The sequence below is a fragment of the Vanderwaltozyma polyspora genome, genomic scaffold (genome assembly GCF_000150035.1).
Source record: "Vanderwaltozyma polyspora DSM 70294 KpolScaffold495 genomic scaffold, whole genome shotgun sequence".
NCBI classification, from domain to species: domain Eukaryota; kingdom Fungi; phylum Ascomycota; class Saccharomycetes; order Saccharomycetales; family Saccharomycetaceae; genus Vanderwaltozyma; species Vanderwaltozyma polyspora.
This window is the reverse complement of record NW_001834636.1, coordinates 44,047-65,292: the sequence shown is the minus strand read 5'-3', so window position 1 is coordinate 65,292 and position 21,246 is coordinate 44,047. Positions and strand designations below refer to the sequence as shown.

The 21,246-nt window shown below is 29.1% G+C and overlaps 2 protein-coding genes and 2 non-coding genes across 4 annotated transcripts; 1 reads left to right on the top strand and 3 right to left on the bottom strand.

Moving 5' to 3' along the window:
* Window positions 1-3,427: 3,427 nt before the first annotated feature.
* On the bottom strand, window positions 3,428-3,509 carry Kpol_495trna2. The gene has a single exon. It is a non-coding gene; the product is annotated as a tRNA-Ser (tRNA).
* Window positions 3,510-10,394: 6,885 nt separating this feature from the next.
* On the bottom strand, window positions 10,395-12,218 carry DFG16 (Dfg16p; the record flags this gene model as incomplete). Its single annotated transcript, XM_001643829.1, has 1 exon — window positions 10,395-12,218. One exon carries the CDS (start codon window positions 12,216-12,218, stop codon window positions 10,395-10,397), a length of 1,824 nt encoding a protein of 607 aa, XP_001643879.1.
* A 469-nt stretch (window positions 12,219-12,687) lies between these two features.
* On the bottom strand, window positions 12,688-12,760 carry Kpol_495trna1. Its single transcript has one exon. It is a non-coding gene; the product is annotated as a tRNA-Ala (tRNA).
* Window positions 12,761-13,599: 839 nt separating this feature from the next.
* On the top strand, window positions 13,600-14,289 carry SWM1 (Swm1p; the record flags this gene model as incomplete). Its single annotated transcript, XM_001643828.1, has 1 exon — window positions 13,600-14,289. The coding sequence occupies one exon, from the start codon at window positions 13,600-13,602 to the stop codon at window positions 14,287-14,289; it is 690 nt and encodes a 229-aa protein (XP_001643878.1).
* Window positions 14,290-21,246: the final 6,957 nt, after the last annotated feature.

The following is a 21,246-nucleotide window of genomic DNA, read 5'->3' as shown; positions in this document are numbered from 1 at the left end:
GGACGAGTAGAATCGAAAGGTATTTAAACTATCCTTGGTTTAATTGTCCAACTTTATTTAATTGCCGGAACTGTTTATTTATTTACGGTCGGGCAAAAAAAGCTGATGAATAATTTGATGAATAATTTGATGAAATAATCAGCAATAGTGCTGGGTATATTATCATTTTGATTATTGTACCTAGACAATTCATTTATTTGTTAAGTCTGATGTCACTTTACTCTAGAGGTTAAGAATAGATTTCCCGAAGGACTACCATGTTTTGAAAAATTTATTTTCATTTCAGAAGCTAACTTTGTTGTTGAGGATTGAAATTGATTTCAAGACATATAATTTGGTAAAATAAACCTGTCCCCAGATTTCTCTGAATAGAGAGACTTAAAATTTTAGATCCAATCAACCCAAAACAAATCGTAATCGAAGTCAGCATGCTCTTATTTATTAATAAGGTGAGCTTCAAATTCTACTGTAACAAATACGGTAATTAAGAAATGTGCTTTAGGCAATTAGAAGTTGATCAACACAATACCAAGAATAAATTAACCTATAGTTTTATCTCAAAAGTGGTTATTTACAGAAATGAAAGGCACATGTAAATTATAATTATGAGTACCGATTTAGCTCTAGTTCATCTTAATTCGTTTAAGACTTTTGAATGGAGTTAGCAAAGTCGATACATGATTTTTACTTCTGTCAATCGCTAGGAATTGATGGATAAAACATTAAATTGAAAGTTAGAAATGGAGTTAAAATTACTGTTAGAGCCTAAATGACACTTGTTCGTTAACTAAGTAATCATAAGATTCTTGCTTTTGAGGAAATATTATTATAGTAATTTTCATCCTTTTCCTTCATTGAACAAATTAACTCTAAGTGAAGTTTACAGGTTTTTAAAGTAGTAAGAGAAATTTGAATAGCAGGCGATGTACCTTTTAAAATTGATGAGTTCTTAGTTCATCAAGAATTACCAATGTTTTTCAATTTTTTATTCAATTATTAATCTTTCACTATTACAAGTTCTTAGTAGTACTGGATAGTTTACAAAAAATATAGCCCGTTTAAATTTTACTAGTCCAGCAATAGGGGCTGTTCTATAGCTTTAGAAAATAGTGCCATATCTTATTATAGGATCTGTCTTTATATGAATATATTGACTAATAATGTTGCAGAGATCTTAAAGAGAAATCGTACGAGTTTTTGAAAATTGAAATACTGGAAAATTACAGATTTATAGTATTTAACGATTAAGGTAATCAATCAATCCTGAAGTAAAAATAGTATCTGAGGAACTCAGCCTAACAAAAAAAAATTAAATTGATTTTAAATGGTTCGATATTATTTCATCCTTTGTATATATACTTAAAAGGTGTTGTTAAATATGAGACTATTTCATATTCTTATTTGATTTCATTTTGACGACGCGATACTTAGGTCTCTTCACTAAACCTATTTTGTTAGTAAGTCTCAATGTAGGTCAATTATATGGAATCTTCTTATGTTACTCAATTATTATGCATCAACTTTTATTCCTGCTGCAAGAATGAGCTACTCTTAACTTATAAGTTTTACGAGTCAATCGATCATTTGGAAATAATCTGAAATATGAGTTAAGTGTCAAAAGAATTTTTTTTTTTGACATTGTATTTACACTCAAATTTCAATTCGATTAAACATTGAAGTTCCTGATGTATCCAATAAAGGTGTTGAATATTAGTATATGACGTATATTAAATTATCCAATAATATTTGGTAAGCAAAAATTTTATTACTTTTCATAGTGCTAATTTTTAGCAATTTTGCTTAAATAATCCTATACATAAGCTACAGGATATATTGTGTTTTAGAGTGGTAACTAAAGTTGTAATATATTGCATATGGGTCCAATATAGTTTATTAGTTATATCATATAATCGTACCAAGTTAACGGAAGTGACATAATTCATCGGAACTTGCCGAACCTCAGGATTGATTTTTATTCTTAGTCTGTATTCTCTATTCTGTATTTTGTTAGAAAATGAGTTTAGTTTATAAGAACAGCAAGCAAACGATGTTTCATAATCAGTTAGATGCAAAGAGTTGAATAATAGTCTACAAATTTAATTCCAATATTTTGGTGGCGGAAATATATTAGAGAGTTTTTTATTTATAAAAATCATTATACGAGTAGTAACCATTTTATTCAACAAAATTATAATAAGGTTACAAAATAGTAAATTCATTTTTTTGTAGAATTAATCACTTCTAAAAATATTTTTATGAATGAACTCAGACTTATTTGAAATTGTGAATAATGAAATAAATAAATATTATTATATTCAAATCAATCATTTTTACTGGATAACCGATATACCTCAATAATAAAAAATATCAAATATCATTTAGCATCTTTTAAAAGTACCAAATTTGAGGCATATAGTGGGTATAACTCCAATATTGACTGTTTAATTTAATATAATTTCTTTTAAGGATGTTAAAAGTACAGGTTAATTATTGATTCCAGATATAGTTTTATTCATTAATTTTCACATTTAATGTGTCATGTCAAATGGATTTCTCGAAAAGTACCAATTAAAAAACGTTTCTTATTAAAAAGTTTAAATAGTTTTAAACTCTTATTAATTCTAAATTTTGCAACAGATATAGTTGGAACAGATGCAAATTTTCAAAATCAGATAAAGAGACTGACATTTCGAATTTTAGAAATTGCTATAAATGAAATTAGTCAATAAGATTATCACTTGTTTAGTGGCTTGAAAGTGATATGGAGTATTCTCTATGTTGATGAATTACAAACACAAATTTTTGTTTAGACTGGATAATATTGATGGTTATTCTAAAGAGATTATATATATCCTTCATAATAGCAATATGGATATGGATTTTGAACCTGGTGAAGGCTATGTGACAGTTTGTATTTGATAATTTTCTGGTTATATAGGCTATATCATAATAAATTAAATTGTTTTTAGTTCTTAACTTCGAAGAATTGTCTTGTTTTTTCCTACCTAAGGAAAGTTTTTTTTCAAATTTTAACGATTTTGTCTGACTTTTATTTTTTCATAATTTAAAAATTAAGAACACATATCCAGAAGTAAAATTGAATAGTTGCCGTTATTCTAAATAGTTACATAACTTGGATAAGAACAAACACTTCAGGAAATCTCAATCGTTCAAATTTCGAATTAATCAGGATATTAATTCCTAACATTTTTTTGTTTAATTTAAGGAACGATACTAAGATATGTTTTCGATAAACTTGAATGACATTTATTGGAATGATTAGCTATGATTATAAATAAAATGATGACACATGTTTTAAACATACCAATGTTTAATTGTATGATAAAAAATCTAATCAATTAGAAAAAAATAATGAAGTTTAGGTCAAAAGTATTCAACTTCTAGTAACAAGAATAATCAAAAAATTCGACAACTGCAGGACTCGAACCTGCGCGGGCAGAGCCCAAAAGATTTCTAATCTTTCGCCTTAACCACTCGGCCAAGTTGCCACTTTAATTGAAAATTTAGAAGTCCGAAGTATTTTTAAAAACGAGAAAACATGAGATGAAATTTTTGTATTGATTCCATATTAGTACAAGATGACAGGAATATGGAAAGAGGATCTGTCATGTTTGTTAAAAGGAATGACGCTAATAGACAACTGACATGACGTATATAAAGGACATAGTTCCTGAAGTAAAAGATACACTTCTTGTGATTAAACAGAAGAAGATAGAGATCTTTATATATTTAATACTACTGAATAGTTATTATAATAGTTAATTAACCTCATAGAGCTTATAACTAGTAATCTTAAGTACTTATATATACGGCTTGTTTCCCTAGATAAATACTTAATACATTAATATTTAATACTCCGGATCAAACAATACATTTTGCAAAACTCGAATATTCTAGATTAGGAATGAATCGAATTTAAGAGAAGAATTCTCAAGTTTTAATTATGTTGTATGGCAAATAAAGTGTTAATTATGGTTTCGTGTGTTATAATATTGGGATTTTTGTAGAGAATTATATAAATTACCTGACAATACCAAATGAAATGTATTAGACAATGATGCTAACACAAATATAATATATTTTGGAGTTAAATGAAGGATAGTAACAACATAATATTGTATTGATGACGCTTAAGTACAAAATGATAAAATAAGGACAGAGGACTTTGTCATGTTTCATGATAAGAATGTCACTAATAGAACGCGAATACAACATATATAAAGGACATACATAGTTTCTGAATTAAAGATATACACTTCTTGTGATTAAACAGAAGAAGATAGAGATCTTTATATATTTAATACTACTGAATAGTTATTATAATAGTTAATTAACCTCATAGAGCTTATAACTAGTAATCTTAAGTACTTATATATACGGCTTGTTTCCCTAGATAAATACTTAATACATTAATATTTAATATTCCGGACCAAACAATACAATATTAAAAATATTTTATAGTATGATCAACTCATTTTCTTGATTTGTAAACCAATTTGTTTTAAAAATGCATTTGAAGTTTTTTTTGTTCAAAATTAAAATTATTTTTAATGATGTTTCTTTATGTATATTTAAAAATAAACCAGTGACATATTTAATAACAATTATACCTCCTTGTCATCTGGTAGATCAGTATCTAAATTTTTTGGCACCATTACAAATACGTTTAATAATACTTCGAGAATGCATATATTCGAGTATAGATGACTTCTAGAGAATACGAACCAGTAACCTTATTAAAATTACTTATATCAACATTTCTAGCACAGTTATTACCATATCTATTGGTTTCCATTCAATTAATATTTTCTATGGTCAATTCTTAGATTTGTGTTGTATATTTGTACTTATAAATGAAAAGAAAACCCATCTTCGAAATATTATAGGATTTGTGATGTTGTCACATATCTAGTACTATTTATTGGAAAGATTAGAATTGGATATTTGCTATTTTTCTTTGTTTTTGATTCAAGCTCATTCGACCAAACTAGCTGATGTCATTCTCTAATATCTTTCATTTAATGTTTTGATAGAAATCAATAGAAAGTAGCTCTTATTGAAATATTCACAGTTCCTATTATATTGTAAATGCAATTAGAAAATAGTTACCTCTCTATTTATCAAATATTTTGAACAGTACTCTAATTTAACGTTAGATTTATAAAAAACTTGAACACTTGAAAACTAATACTCATCTAAAAGCACCTTTGTTATGGTAAATGATCTTACAATATTATTCTTTTAAATCACAAATATTGATATAACTTCAAATTCCTAACAGACAATGATTGGTCTTGGATCCAGTGAACATTGGTTGGTTAAGAACTAGTGAATGTAATTAATTTAAAAGTGGAATTTCAATTGAATTTAAAACTGATTAAGTATCAGTTCTTATAAAAGTATGAGAATCTTAATTAACGAATATTGGTTGTAGTTTTTATTTAATAGTAGCTGTCTTCTTTAAGGAAAATTTTAGTTTAACAATTTCAAGATGGTTCAATTTTTACTATAATTGAAGAAAAAATTAATCTCACCTTTAGATTCTTACAATAACAATCAATCATGGTTTTATATTTTGAAACTAATGTGCTTTAAATAATATTTTCTGTTAAAATTTAGTAGATTAGCTTGATCTTTGAGATATTATGAACCTCCCAATTATTAATGAAATAGTGTGTGCCAGTTTTAAATCTGCCTAACAAATAGATTGCTCTTTAACTACCTAACTAAATAGTAACTTATTGCATAATACCAACTTGTCACCGGTACCAGTGTTGTTTATGTTCTACTTTGTATATTCCTCTTTTTAAGATTCAAGACAGTCCAGTCTGTTAATTTATTGACTGTTAAAAGCAACCAATCTCTCTATTAGAATTATTGAAATTGAAAGGTAAGAAGGATTAAAAAAACCAAAGTGGTAAACCAAGATAAAACCATTTAAAGAGCAAAAATATCTGATATAGAATTGTCCTTAACACAATGACCGTATTGCTGGCAAAGCAAGCATAGCATAGAAAGATCTTTGTTATAAAATAATGACCATAAGGTAAGAGTGATGATTACTGAATAACATTATATCTAGATATATACCCTTATTTCTACTCAAAGACTCCACTATACACTTATTATACCAAATTATTGGTTTTGTTATACTGTTAGCACTAAATCATGTTCTTTTATCTTGGGTATATGTAGTATTCATTAAGGCTAATAATAAGAAATCAATAGAAATCAAAAGAAATCAGCTATTGATATGGTTATTGTTTATACTATACTATAGCTAAAAGATCGATATATAATTACTACATTGATATATTAGAAATAAATCTCATCAGTGAGTGGGTTGTCTTTTCTTTGAGATATAGTAGTCAAAGTTCTATCAGTTTTGACAAAATTTTCATGCTTGGTGGATAGATACATGATAATTTTATGCATCACCTCAATGTTGTCCAAATGATTAGATTAATAAGTAAACGAACATATAAAGTGATATATAATATGCATTAAATAAAAACTTAACCTCACCACTCATTCCAGAGGTTGTAATAACAAGTTACCTTGAATATTTTTGACTTGAGCCATTGTCACAGCAAAATATTTAATAAATACTTATCACATATGATTTAATTCTTATTGTATCTATACTATACTTGTCAAGAATATATTGAATAATCAAATAAATATCATCTAGACATAGTTTGGTTTAATACTATAGGTAAGGATTGCATAATATTCAAGTTATGCTTTCATGGCTTAGCTTTATCAACAATACAGATATTAACTGACATATAGGTATATGCAATCTATGATAATAGAGGGAACCTACCACACTTCCAGGAAGGCTACTAATTAAGTTACAAACCTATTTGATAAAGTGAAATAAGTAATTGAGTAAGATATCAATGATAACCATCGGTCGAGTTTACTTTAAATACGTGCTGTTCAAAGAATCAAGCATCATTGGAAGTAGTTAACGTTAGCCTTCATGAAAAGAGTCTAACAACGAGTATTTCATAGATGTCAGCATAGTCAGATTATTTGCAATAAGAAATACTGATGAATTCTAATTAAATTGACTTTAAGGTAATATTAGAGGCAATTTTTGGAGATTCATGCTTCACCAAAGAAAGTATTTTCGATAGTGAAGCAGTGTTCGTAGTATAAATAAGTATTTAAAGATTTAAAGTAATAATATAAACAGTTTTTGAATCAGTAAATGGAAATTCTTTTATATCTAAGTATTATTCAAACCAAATCACTTAATATTGCCATGAGCTGCCAAACTTTTGTTGTAGTCGTTCAGTTAGAAACTTCAGATTGCAATAGAACATTTGTTTTTATAAATGACAGAGTTAATCAAATATAATATATGTGCCAAATAGTAAACAGTTGGGCAAATGTTTCTAAATATCTCAATTCCTAGTTTCATATCATTTCTTTTAATCGACAGACCATTCATGATTTCTTCTCCCATTATAAGATCTCTCTAGAAAAAGGATCTGTAAGTAAGTTTAATAGAAAGCTCTAGAAACTCATTCTTTTGGCATCATTACCCAAGAAACTTAAGATACTATTTTAGTAATAAACTTGTAACGATAAAACAGAAAGATTAGCTATATATTTTGTCTCTAGTTAAGCTAAATTTCAAACTAGCATAAATACAATACGAGAACCTGGTGTAGTTATAGCTCTCTCTAAACTTGAAAATTGTATTAATCAAATTCTGTTGATTCTTAAAATAAATGTATTTCAAGTGTATTGGATAATTTTATTAATGCTAGAATATTATTTATGTTAAAATTCGAGACACTTGCAATATGAATAGTAATGGTCCAGCTTTATAGTTAGTGGCATAATCCAGTAATATCAATATATACAATTATGAAATTTATTAAGAACAATATAAATCAGTATAATGAGAACCAAACACTTGAAGGGAACAAATCAAACAATTTATAAAATATATGATAATTAATATTGCTGGCAAGATATCATAACCTGTTTCTTTAAATATTTAATGAAATGATGCAACTTCTAAGAAGTGCACTCCATTTATTTGAACCTGATATTGAAAGGTATTTATTATAATGGCATAAATTAATAAATTACTAGATTAGAAATTATTCTTAGGAATTCAGAAATTAGAATACCATTATTATAATAGTTAACAGAGCAATATTTTAGACAAATAGACTCATGGTATTGTTACAATCTCTAATTAAATGTTGAAATGTTTCGTTTAACCACCAATAGATAATTATATATTCTATCGAACTTCGACTTATCAAGGTCTGAGAATCGTAATAAAATCATTATTAGTACTGTTGTTCTATTGAGTTTTATTTAATTATAAATGTTCATTAGGGACCAGTATCTAACATATTCAACATATTTTATGTCGAAGTTAATTGTTGCAACAACATTTAAAAGTTTCCAATATAGTAAGTAAGTTTTATTGTCAATTATAAATTCTGCCCAGTATTTAAAGATTTAATCACAATCAACTTATTATATTTGTGGTATCCAATCAATATTTGTAAACTATCCAGATTCATTTTTAATATTGAAACTAAACCATTGAAGTGTTCACTTAGTAGGAAAAGCTTATTTATGACAGCTAAACTAAACTTAAAATTTGGACTCATATAAATATTTGGATAGTATAATTTACATAAATAGTGATGTATCAAGAGTTCTAAGAGTAAATTTTTGACCTTTATGATTAGCAAGATTAAATATTTTATGTCTGAATTCTATCAGGTAATAAATAATATTTAAAGAGAAGAAAAAATAAAATCTTGATAAAGACATTGTATACTTGAGATACTTCTACAATTAGCTATAAATCCTGGTTATTCCAAGACCAACAGTATTAGTCAGTATGCTATTCAATAAAACTTGAACTTGATAGCACAGACAAGCTCGACATTTGTTGCTCTCATCAATTAATTTATTAGATGTATTGGGAATATCTACAAGAAAGTTACTTTGAAAGCTAATGTACACATTGAGTTCAAATCTAGAAAGTGAATTAAAATGAACGATACAGCACCAATTTAAATAATTAACTAGTAAATTTAACTAGTAATTTATTGTTAATAAAGTTACAAGAAATTGTCCAAACATGACATCAATTCTTGAAAACGCTGCAATTAATCTAGACAGTACTCAATGTGACCAGATATGAATTTCTGTAGATTTAAATCGGAATGGTTATCTGTTAATTAATATTATTTTATATTTTACTCACATAAGTCTTCAATCCATATACCAGTTTCTTCACTCGTAATTAATAAAATATATTTCATGTAATTCAAATAATAAAATTCAAACATTTGACACTAGATAGACTCAATGGCATATGAATAATGAAATATGATCAACTCGAAATATGGGAAGATATATCTTAATATTATAAAATATACATTTTAAATCATCTAAGATACTCGTCGCTTGGTAATACTGGTACAAATGCTGGTGCTGCTGTTAATCTGTAAACTTATAGAATAAGCAATGTAACAGTTCACTAATCCCAATAGAATGTTTTTGGAGCCTTATTATCAGTAATAGCATAATATATTAGTTGCTTTTAATTTAATTAAACTAGCGTTTATAAACTTTAAATTTGAACCATTCCTGAATGCCTAATCAATTTCCTCATCAGTGAAGAGATAGTATACCTGAGAATATTTAGTCAATATCAAGGTCCTCATTAACTAGACTAATTAAAGCTCTGAGACTACTTCTACTAGTTGAATTAAACTAGTTGGTAAATAAACATTTAGTTGTAGAACAAATTCTTGTAATTCTTCACCATCAAATAGACAATCTTAGTCATAGTAATTTTACTAGGTAATTTGGACAACTAAAGCTAATAATCTATGGTATTGTTCAAATATGCCAATTGCAAATTAGATGAGTTTATGAGAGTATATTATTACTGAATGATTATCAAAAGTTAACAGTATTAAGTTATTCATTGATAAATTTTGAAGTCAAGTTCTTTTTATGATATTGACATATGCAGTTTTCATAAATTTATGCTCAAGAATGCCATCATAAAACCAAGAGTTAATGTGATAATGATAATAAATAAATATTATCTGAATTACCAGACACACAAAATGACCAACATTTAATCTTTGCTGTTTCAGAAATTGTTTGATTGTTACCAATAAATGAAGTACTCTGCTCCTTTTCATTAGGTACAATAAAATTTTAATATCAACAGCACATATGAGAACTATAGTATAAGTTGAATAGAAAGATTCTGATTATTCTAACCCAAAGAGAACCCCAAATTATATTAAATTAATCACATATCCGTAACAATGTGTTCATATATCTATATATATTATGCATATTAAAAAGTATTAAATTTCATGATTGAATAGTACATTTCTCGTTAACTCAGTTTCAACACTAGAGTTCTCATCATCTTCTTCATAAGTCTCATGGTTGTAATAAAAGTGTCCACCAGATTGCATCTCTAAATTCGAATCTTGGGAACGTTGACGTGTTAATGAAGTATTGGACCTATAAGTATCACTAGTCTTTGCAACAATATTCTTTAAACTGCTTAAATTTCTTTTAGTCTTAGGTAGTCGATTCTCTGAACCATTCCTACCACCAGAATTAGATGAATACTCTTTTGAACTAGAATTAATCTGACTAAAAGGTATTCCAGCAGAGTCTGAAGAATTTTTGAAAGTATTATATAGTTTTTTTTTCTTCATAGACTTCATTGATGAAGACCAAATATTTTTTGGGAAAGATAATTGACGTACTGAGGATGACTTTCTTGATTGATCCAATAATCTTTCATCACCAATAAAAGTCGAGCTGTTCATGGTATTCAACTCATTCCCAGAATCTAAATTCCCAGTTTCTTCATCAAATGATTTTTCATTTCCTGTTAAATAATCTAAAGCTGGATCAACAAAAAATCTATCAGTGTTATCAATTTTTCTACCTAAAACAGTTTCTTTGCCCAGAATACTAGCTCTTCTTTCGAAGACTCCTATCAACCCCCATGTATTTATAGTAACTAGCAGCTTTAAAAATCTTAGAATACCATACCTCCAAGAAAATTTGTTGAACTTATTAGCAACAAAAAAGAAGAATACACAGAATAGTAATAAAATTACTATCGCATTGTATATTATCAGAGGTACAGTAGAATGATATGACCTCCAAAGTATCTTTGTTACTTCACCAAAGGTTAACTTCCTATTTTTATCTTGGACATGATTTGGTCTAAGAGTATAGCCAAAATCATGCCAAATATATGCAACAACTAATGAAGAAAAAAGAATATAACTGAACCCTTCTATTATTTTGTAAGATATAGAAACATATAGAAATGAGACATCTGTTAAAAGTAAAGTATAGAATAATTCATCTACTAATGTCAATAATAAGCCTCCTAAAACAATGAATCTATTTCTGTTGTTTCTAATACACTCAGGAAATGGAATAATTTTTGTTACTATTCTCTTAGAGTTATGATGCATATAATATATTATGTTAATCCAATTAATGCAACATAAGAAGTTGACTAATAATTCAAATACTTTAAATGTTCTAGAACTGATTATTTTTCTTTCGAAGTAAGCAGGGTCTTCATAATTTTCAAGATATTCTGGTTTATAAACGTATTTTATTGCAACACCATTGATTCCAGATTCGAATATACATGATGCTAAAATGTAAACATGAACCAACTTACGTTTACTGTTATGATTTGTTACTGGTAATAGCAGTAAAATTAGATATATCATCCAACTACCAAAACAAATGAATGATGCAACAAATGTAATCATTATCAATCCATTGAGGAATGTATTTTGATTTAAAAAATGATGGAACAATTGAACTGGTTTATTGTCGTCATTAGTAGGTATTACAATTGTTTCTATTTGTTCTAAAAAATCCTTGAAATAATAGGTATCATTCCTACCTAGGCAAGATATAAAAAGTATTGGAAAGTTGCTTGAATGGTTGTTAACTAATAATTTTGATTGATAAACCAATGAATAGTAACCACTTGTTATGATATTAGCCTTACAGATGTCACCAAAAGGGGTTAAAATAGTTTCATTTAATAACTGTAGAAATTGATGAGTAGTACCATTATGTTGATGATTATGGTATCTATTAATTTGACTCGCTGCTTGCCGTACGTAATTTGAATTCATATTTTCATATTTATCATTAATAAGAGACAAATAAACCAAACAAAAAGATATTTATTCCAAATAATTAACTTGTATTCTTAAAAGTAATTGTTTCCAATACAATAAAGGTATCAATCTTTTTCAATACTTCGAATTCGAATTCGAATTCTATTTCGATATCTAGATTTAGAGTATATTCGTAACACCAGCCAGTAGTCTCACACAGTATCAGGTATATTCAACCAATATATAGATATATATATATATATATATCTATACCTTCTAAGATAAACTTCTTTGACAACCCAGTCCTAGCTTAAATAAATATTATATAATCAGTACCTTTATTGAATTTTATGTAGTTAGTATGTATAAGTTTATGCTTAAATTTCTATAAATATTCAAAAATGATGGTGATGGGGGATTATTGACAAAAAGAATAGAATTTCTGCAGATGCAATATTTGAAAACCAAAAAAATTATAACTTTATGGACGAGTCCGGAGTCGAACCGAAGACCTCTCCCATGCTAAGGGAGCGCGCTACCAACTACGCCACACGCCCGTAATTTGTTATGATTTTTTGATATATGGAAACGACCACTTTCCATGACTTAGATCATATGAGTATCATTCAACACGGAATTCCAACCAATTTATATCTACATTCTGCCTTTTTTTTATTTTTTTAAGGTGAAGAAAAAGAAGGTTTCTGGTTCACTATCAAATCGAAAGGAAGAAAGGTAAGGACAAGATGTCATTAATAATTAGGAAATTATAATTGCATCATTATTAAAAGATCAATCCGGAATAATACTATACCATCTTATCTTATTCAAGGCCAATGTCCTGTAGAAGGTTTAAGATGTAATATACAGTTTTAGGGTGTTTAATCAGAAGAAACGGTTGCATGGATCGCTTTCCCCAATTAGATATTGAACAAAATAGAATTATAATCGTAATTTACTTAAATTAATATTCTATTACAAGATTGTTATAACATAACGACATTTAACTAATTGGGATGCAAAAAACTGAAGGTTATAATTAGAATTAGTATCGAACAGTTGTATAAGAATAGTCTTGTTCGTCTTGGATAAAAACATATTTTGAATGTTTTTTTTTTTTTTTAATTTTCTGTTTTGTGAATGGAATCACTCTTAAGTTAAATTAAGTTTCACTGTACTTTTTTAATCCATTTAAGAATTGTTATTACTAATGAGATGAGATCGTAATCATGATACGTTGCTTTAGGAAGTAGGTGTACCGTTATATGACGACTTGAGGCGTCCTATTGCATTCGATTGAATTAGATTTTACGTTATATCCTATTTTCTTTCGGTTTTCTATTGTTTATTATTTGGCTTAGGCAAAATCAGGCTTGTTAAACAGAAATTGGAATAGATGAATTCTTACAGAGACTCGTATTACCAATTTCAACATTTTGATGAAAGTTTCCATTGCCTGTATTACGAATGGAATAGAGACGAATTTCCCTTAACGGAGGAGGAGATAGGTGGTGATAATGGCCAAAATAGCAATTTAAATGTTGATAATAATGTTGATGGTAATAATGTGGGTATTAACAATAGTGGTGTAAATGGTAATACAAGTAATCACCCGAAGAATACTAATGGTACTAATGGTAATGGTGATACATTAAGTAGTAATCAGGCATATTGGGATTATTTCCATGATGAAGAGGATTGGGAATTGTTTAAAGGTATGCAGCTTGATAGTAATGGTGTGGTGACTTTTAACTTTGTCAATGAAGAGATTGACTTCAATTGTACTAGTCCAGACAAAGAAATCAACAATTTTGACGTAACTGATCCTAGTAATACAAATTTTATAGCCACAAATGGTATTGACATGACGATGATGACAGCGTCAAACGTGGAACAAATAGGTGGTAGTGATAATACATTTATTGATTCAAGTAACGGACAGCCTGTCCCAAGAGGATATCAGCCAAAGCAACACTTTGCGATGGTGCCAGACACGATCACAGGATCAATATTTAATAGACAACGAGGGGTTATAAGAATTGCAAGGCAACAAAACAGTTCTTGGAAGGACTGGACACTAAGATGATTGGCAATACATGTGTGCATTAAACTTCTCAGTGAGGCAGTGGCCATGCTAATTAAAGTATAAGTAAAATGAAATAGATCAAAAAATAAAAAGAAAGTAATGTAAAGTACCCACTTTTAAACCAGAAATTAATAATAGTACCATTATTGTTTAATGAAATACAGAGGATTCCAAAACAAGAAGTATTACTAAAAATTCAATTTAACCTTTTTTATTTTTAATTTTTTATTTTTAATACATTATTTCAAATCAATTTGGTATGATGTTTGTGACCTAATTACACCAAATAACTAACTACACTAGCAACGACGACAGAAATGATTTTTGATATTAGTCTTCCCAAGTTTTTAAAAGAAAAATCGAGACAAAATTACAGATCCAGCAGTATAAGCATGAAAAAGTATTGCGTATAGGAAATGTCAGACATTATTTTCTGCGAAATCTTACTACAAAGCTAACAATAAATGCAAAATATAAGCCAATATCATTAACAAATGACAACAGATGACTTGGTCCACTTCATTTTCCGTCTTGTATAAAACCTAGCATGAAAGAAGGGAGACATGTATAAGAAGACTAGTTGCTAACATCATACAATTAGAAGGAAAGTAATGTAGGTATAGCATATGTATATTTTTATATTTATTTCTTTTAAGATTCTATACAAAACGTATTATAAATGTAGTAGAAATGGTCAAAATCAAAGCTCAATCAAGATTTACTTATTGTAAAAAATTTGTAGTCAAGACAAGAACAAGTAGAATGAAGATGAACAAAATTCCACTGAATAATGCTCGAATCAATTGTGAAAAGATAAAACATTTTTTATTTTTTTGCTTTTTTTAGTTTCTCAAGGCAAAATTCTCTTTAACAGGTAGTTATTAAGATCTTGAATGTACTTGAAACATATGGAGTACACATTGAAAAATTTTCTTTTAAGAAAATATGGATTAAACTTTTGAACCTAAAACTCATTGAATGTAGTCAGTAGGTGAATTAGGTAGATATCTTATTTGGTTCAAATTTGCCAATGATGAGAGAAATACTGGAGCAAGGAAGGTATTAAACTTGGTAAAAAAAAAAGATTATTAGTTTATTTTTTTTTTGTCTCACTTTATTTTAGCTAAGTAGAGACCTTTTTCTGCTTTTTTATCTATGTTCTCGATAGTCTTACAACCGTTAAATTTCCAAAAGACCCAGTTAATATCTAGAAGAGAGCACAAGCTTTCACTGGGGAGGAACAACCCAAGGGGATAAAATTTCTAGCTACTGACAGACAAGAACCTTAACAACATCATTTTCCATTTAAGAGATATGTAAGTAGACAAGTGGACACAGGCTACTAAAGTGTGCGTTTGTATGTATGTGCTTTTTCTTTTCATTTTCTTTCTTGCTTGACCAACCCAATTCTAACGAATCGTACTGACTCTAGCATTTTCTGTTGAGAAAACTTTACCAAACTCAAGTGAGTACCAGAGAGGGACGTACACAGGTAGACTTGAATTGTCTCATTGGAATGAAGCTTTGAGAGAAAAAAAACAATGACAACATAGAATCAATACTGGGCAAACTAGGCAGAGGGAGTGAGAGTACAAGAGTTAAGATAGGCAAAGCCCCTACGTAAATTAACATGATCCCTTGTACAAAGTTAACAGTAAACCACATCTTCTTCTATATATCCCTTCCTTTATTAAAAAATTATGGGAAAACTGCAGTGGCCTGAAACGTCTAAAATCTAATTTAATTTAATTTATTTTAATTTAATTTTAAATTTTTCTTAAGATTTCAACCCAATCCCAATCTAAATATGTTATCTATCCCTTTCAATACGTTGTCCTTAATAGGAGAATACAAATAGTGACCACATTATCGATTTTCTAGCAATCCAATAGAAATAAAGGAATGCTGTGTACCAATTAAGTTAAAGATGTACTTATTACCACAAGAGGACAGATAACATCACCTTTTCCCGATTTCTGTATCGTCTTGTATTGTAACTTCTTAACTCGTTTGTCAAGGTTTTGTTTGATGGAAAGGATATAATACTTCTATTAGCAGTGGTACTCTTAGTATTGTTGCAAAATATATATCACATACAACTAAGGTAATAACTTTATTACTGTCATTTTACTGCAATGCAAATACGTCTTTATTTTTTGCATGTGGGAAAAACAAAAGAGAGACGGACAAATTTTTGAGGAAAAAGGAAAAAAAAATAAGATAAAAAATAACAACCAACATCCGGAAAAAGGAAAACGGTTAACAGCCGAGAGCGAAAAGTACAATACAGAAAAGGATAAAAAAAGAAAAAAAACTTTTTTGGAATACTTTTTCTCCGACTCTCTCTCTTTCTCTCTATTTCTTGTTTTTCCAAAGAAAAAGAAACAACAAAAATTTCTGAACTTGAAAGTAAGTTATGCGGGACGGTCTGCCAGTTCTCTACATTTTCAGATGTTGCAAGGAAAATACGTTTCTTGTTTTGGGATTAGCAGGGGACCCTGCAACTTTTTCTTTGGCGAGGGATGCTCGAGAGTGTTGGTTCGATGCATATCGAACGTTCGGAGTTATGCGTCTACTTCTCAGAGAGACTGGCGGCAAAGAACAAAAAGAAACGAATTGAAGTCGTCAGTGTATTTTTTCCTTTTTCATCTTGGATATGAGGTTGGGATCCAGAAAAAGCACAAGATTGGACCAGAGAGAAGAGAAGAGAAAAGAAGAGGATATGCGGAAGACAGAATCTGAGGGCCGGTAAGATCTGGGAGGGCCACAAGATGAGCTGTGTTTGCTTCTCTACTTGTTTTCTTGTTTGTTTGATTGTTTGTTTGATTGTTTGACTGATTGTCTTGTTGTTTTCTAAGTGGAAGTGCCTAGTGTTTACTCACTCAATGACATAGGGACTTTGGTATTTTTTTTTTAATGATCCAGAGATTAATACACTGGATCTTAAAGAAAGCCGAAATACAATAGAAATTTTCCTTAGCTTAATTGGAAGGGTAAGAGAAATGCAAGGCTCATTTATTGACCTAACGTGGTTATAAGATGAACACATAGCGCAGAGAGAAAGATACTATTTCTGTTTGCCATTATAAGTTTATATGCAGTACGTAATTGGCCTTGAGAATTTCCAGTAATAAGATTAGAAGAAGAGAAAAAAAATATTTTAACTAAAATTTAAACATAAAAATTCAGAGGTCAGTAAATAGAGGAGAGAGGGCAGAAAACATCAGAACATTGAGAACATTTAGAGGAAGAAAAAGAAAGCAACTGTGGATGCCTATTTGTAATCTTCTGCGGAATTCGATGGGGTTTTAGGATCATTGATTGATTGGGCGCGACAGGCAACGTATGATATGTGATGATGGTAAGCTTTTTTTAAGCTGTCTCAGGTTGATAGAAATAAACCACTATTTGCTGCTAGAGGTTACTAATATCTTACTAAAAAGCGTTCGTAACTGTGATTTTTTCATTTAAAATACCGGAATATGGTGAAATTTAACAAGATTTTTAAATTATTCGTAATATAAAGAATAAATAATACATTAACTACATACAAAATGGGAATTAAAAATGACCTAATATAGAACCTGATTTTCTAGACCTTGTTCTTCTTGATGTAATAGTAATACTAATAAAATTTTTCACGGGTGTCAATATCTTCACACCCCAAACACAGTTAATGAGCACTACAGTCTTGCCTTGATCGTGTATCACTGAATAAAAGAAACAATTCAAAAGTTAGTAAATTCTAGGGAAAACCCTGGGAGGGCTCAGTTTGAGGTCTGGAAAATGAATTGTAGAAGTTAATTTTGAAGGATTATGGTTAATAAGAATCAAGCATGCAGGCATACTGCTTTTATGAATAGATTGGCCTCTCCGGAAGTATGTATTCCCTATGCTTAAATTTCTTGCATTGCTGACACTAATTAATGTTAGAGATACCATAGAGGGAGGGAGGGGGGAGGTGGATGTTTCTTAAAAGGTTATCACTCTAAGAGGTTTTGCCATACATAGCCTATTCAAGGAGACATCCGACGACGTGATGACAACTTTAGGAATTGGTAAAAAGTATGCTTTATTGGTGCGTCATAGGAGAGCGAATAATGTTAGAAAGGGCAAACGAACCATCAAATATCTATCTAATTCATACTTTATTTCCTTTTCTACAGATTCTTCTGATTTCGAAGGAACAGCTCGATCGATCGATGTGACAAGCCATAGAGATCTGTCGGTATCTCTTCGCAATTACACAATGGCATCCCATGCGGTTAATCAGAGCGATACTGTAGAAGTCAATATCAATCTTTATAAAACATCCTATGGTTCTCTCCATACCGTGTTACCACACCTTATTGCATGAAGTATCTATTTGTTTAGCTGAATGTAATTAGTTTCCTTCAATTCTATTTTTTTTCCAATTTAGTTTAACCCAATATATCGATAGTTTTATTTTCATTGCTAGCTTATTTTGGGACATGTATTCAATCACAATTCTTTTGACAAATGGTATTTTGACACACATAATCCCGGATAACAGCACATAAACTTCGCTTCCTACTTAAAAATGTATCTGTATGGAGTGATTCTTCTGCATAATGTTATCAGGCAAATATACAATAAATGTTTATCTTTCAGTTCTCTCACAATTATAGGCATGCATGAATGTAATGTTCATAGAATATTTCTGCAATCTAACGATGGCTTTTAATCCCCCCGAGGGTTTCACTCTTCTACAACTCTCATTAATGTGCGAATACTATTTGCTGCAGGCGGGCTGTATCATCCCTAACTTTATACCTATTGTTTTAGGTATTCTTTCGCAGCAAATTGTTTTAATCGTAATGCTTTATTTAATTATTCTAAATTGACGGTATAAATTAGTGGAATCTTTAGGTTTTCTACGACAGTTCATCTAGGTAACGTTGAAATTTTAGCGTTTCGTTTCACTCTGCTCGGTGAAATTTCGGGAGACTCCTCAGTTTTGTTCTAATTAACTGGGATGTGGGACATAAATAACCTCTATAAAATCAATATTGTTTCTACGTTGATAGTACTACATTTTAGGTTGAGAACAAGCAGGAATAAAAAAAATTCAATTTACCAAAAATCTATTGGGCTCAATTGACTGGAACAGATGTGATTGAGTCACTCGAATTTTTCCTATTCAATGTCAGATCGACGGCGACGACAACAACAACAACAACTTCTGATGGCCATTTCAATAAAACTTATCGGTAGGTACCAGACAGAGTTCAAAAAAACAGTTTTAATTTGTATTAAGAATTACAAGGAGAGGCGTAGTAACGGAATCCAATATAAATATTTTCTAATTATTCATAGTGATGCAAGAATAACCCAAACTTAATTAATATAATTCTTATAAGGAAAAATAACAAGTTGTAAAACATTAATTTTAAAATTGAAATTTTCCCAATTCCTAACTCCTAGAACAAACATGTACTGATAACTAGATTTCTTGTGCTAAGAAAACTATTTGCAGTGTATATTAATGTCTTAAACATATGTCTAGTAACATGTTAAAAATTACATCAAAGCTTTTTCATTGAAGACATTCATACAAATCACATTTCTTAAGTTTGTACTAAAGATATTCTGAATTGCATAATAAAGTTGAAGTAACAACAACCTCTTACCGATGCATGTATTGAGGGAGGGGCGTGCCAACGTAAATTTGCAATAACAGAAAAATTGTCAATCATTTTTTTCAAACTTGTCGCTTACATGCATTCATTATAAAATTTAACTTGGTTTAATTTAATTTAATTTAATTTAATTAAATTCAGACTTGAATTAATCTAACTTACGTTGAATTCAATAGAGGAAGCGGTCAAGAGTTCAGAAAGAAATCAAAAAATAGCCCATACATGTTTAAAATAACTGCTTTACAGTTTGAGTTCATCCTACAGAATTTTCTTCAGGATATAACCTTGTTCAATTTCTTTTAGTTTGAGAAAAACATCGATTATAATTAATGTTGTTCGTAAGTTCCTTAACAAGTATAATACATATTTACAAATTTAATTTTAATTTGCTATGTTATTTTACTAATACAATTATCAAAAACAGTTGACAAGAACAGACTGACAAGCATAATTAGAATCCGATTTAGAATTTACTATAACCTGATAACAACAGTTCAGTAAAATCTCTTGCCAAATGAATTTTTTTTTTATCTTAGCTTAATCATTTGTAAATTAGAAAAATCTTATAACAAAAATTGATAAACTCAATTAATCTCACTACTGGTAATGGGTAGCTTCTATAGAATCCTTCTTACATCCTCTATGAAGAAAATTTACCAATCACAATTTTGAAAACTTGCACTACATTTTTGACCACTTTTAACAAATGCAAGTACTAAAATAGCATTTTTACAGAGAAAAGAATTAGGCAATTTTCCTTACCAGATTTTTAAAACTAGTTGAGACTCGTTCGTTAAAGTTATTGTAGAATTTGACCTTTCTACTTTGCCATTATTGGAAGTAAAAAAATTTCTGTTTCTTTTTTACCTTACCTTAATAACAAGAAATTAAATTACTAAAATGTTTAATTGAATAGCTAAAGAGAGACATAGACATCATTAACATGAAATGCTTCAAGATAAAGTGGGAAGAAAGAGAGAGATATACGTTATTATTTATTTAGTCTATGAAGTTGGGTTAAAGAGGCGTGCTTAAGTTTACTAGGTTGTAGTTAGGTTCGTTAACTCTAGATTTATTTAGTACCCAAACTACCTTTTTTTTTTTCTTTAATTTTTTTTTTTTAAAATTTCAGTTCAGTTCAAACAAGATATCATTAGACAAAAGGATTCCTTCCTACAAATGATAGTTTGACACTCTGACTACTTCTTTAGCTGAAATTTTATTCTAATTGATCAGTTGCGATTTAACTCCCGATTAAAAATGATTCCCTCCATTACTGTAAAATTTCCCATTACAG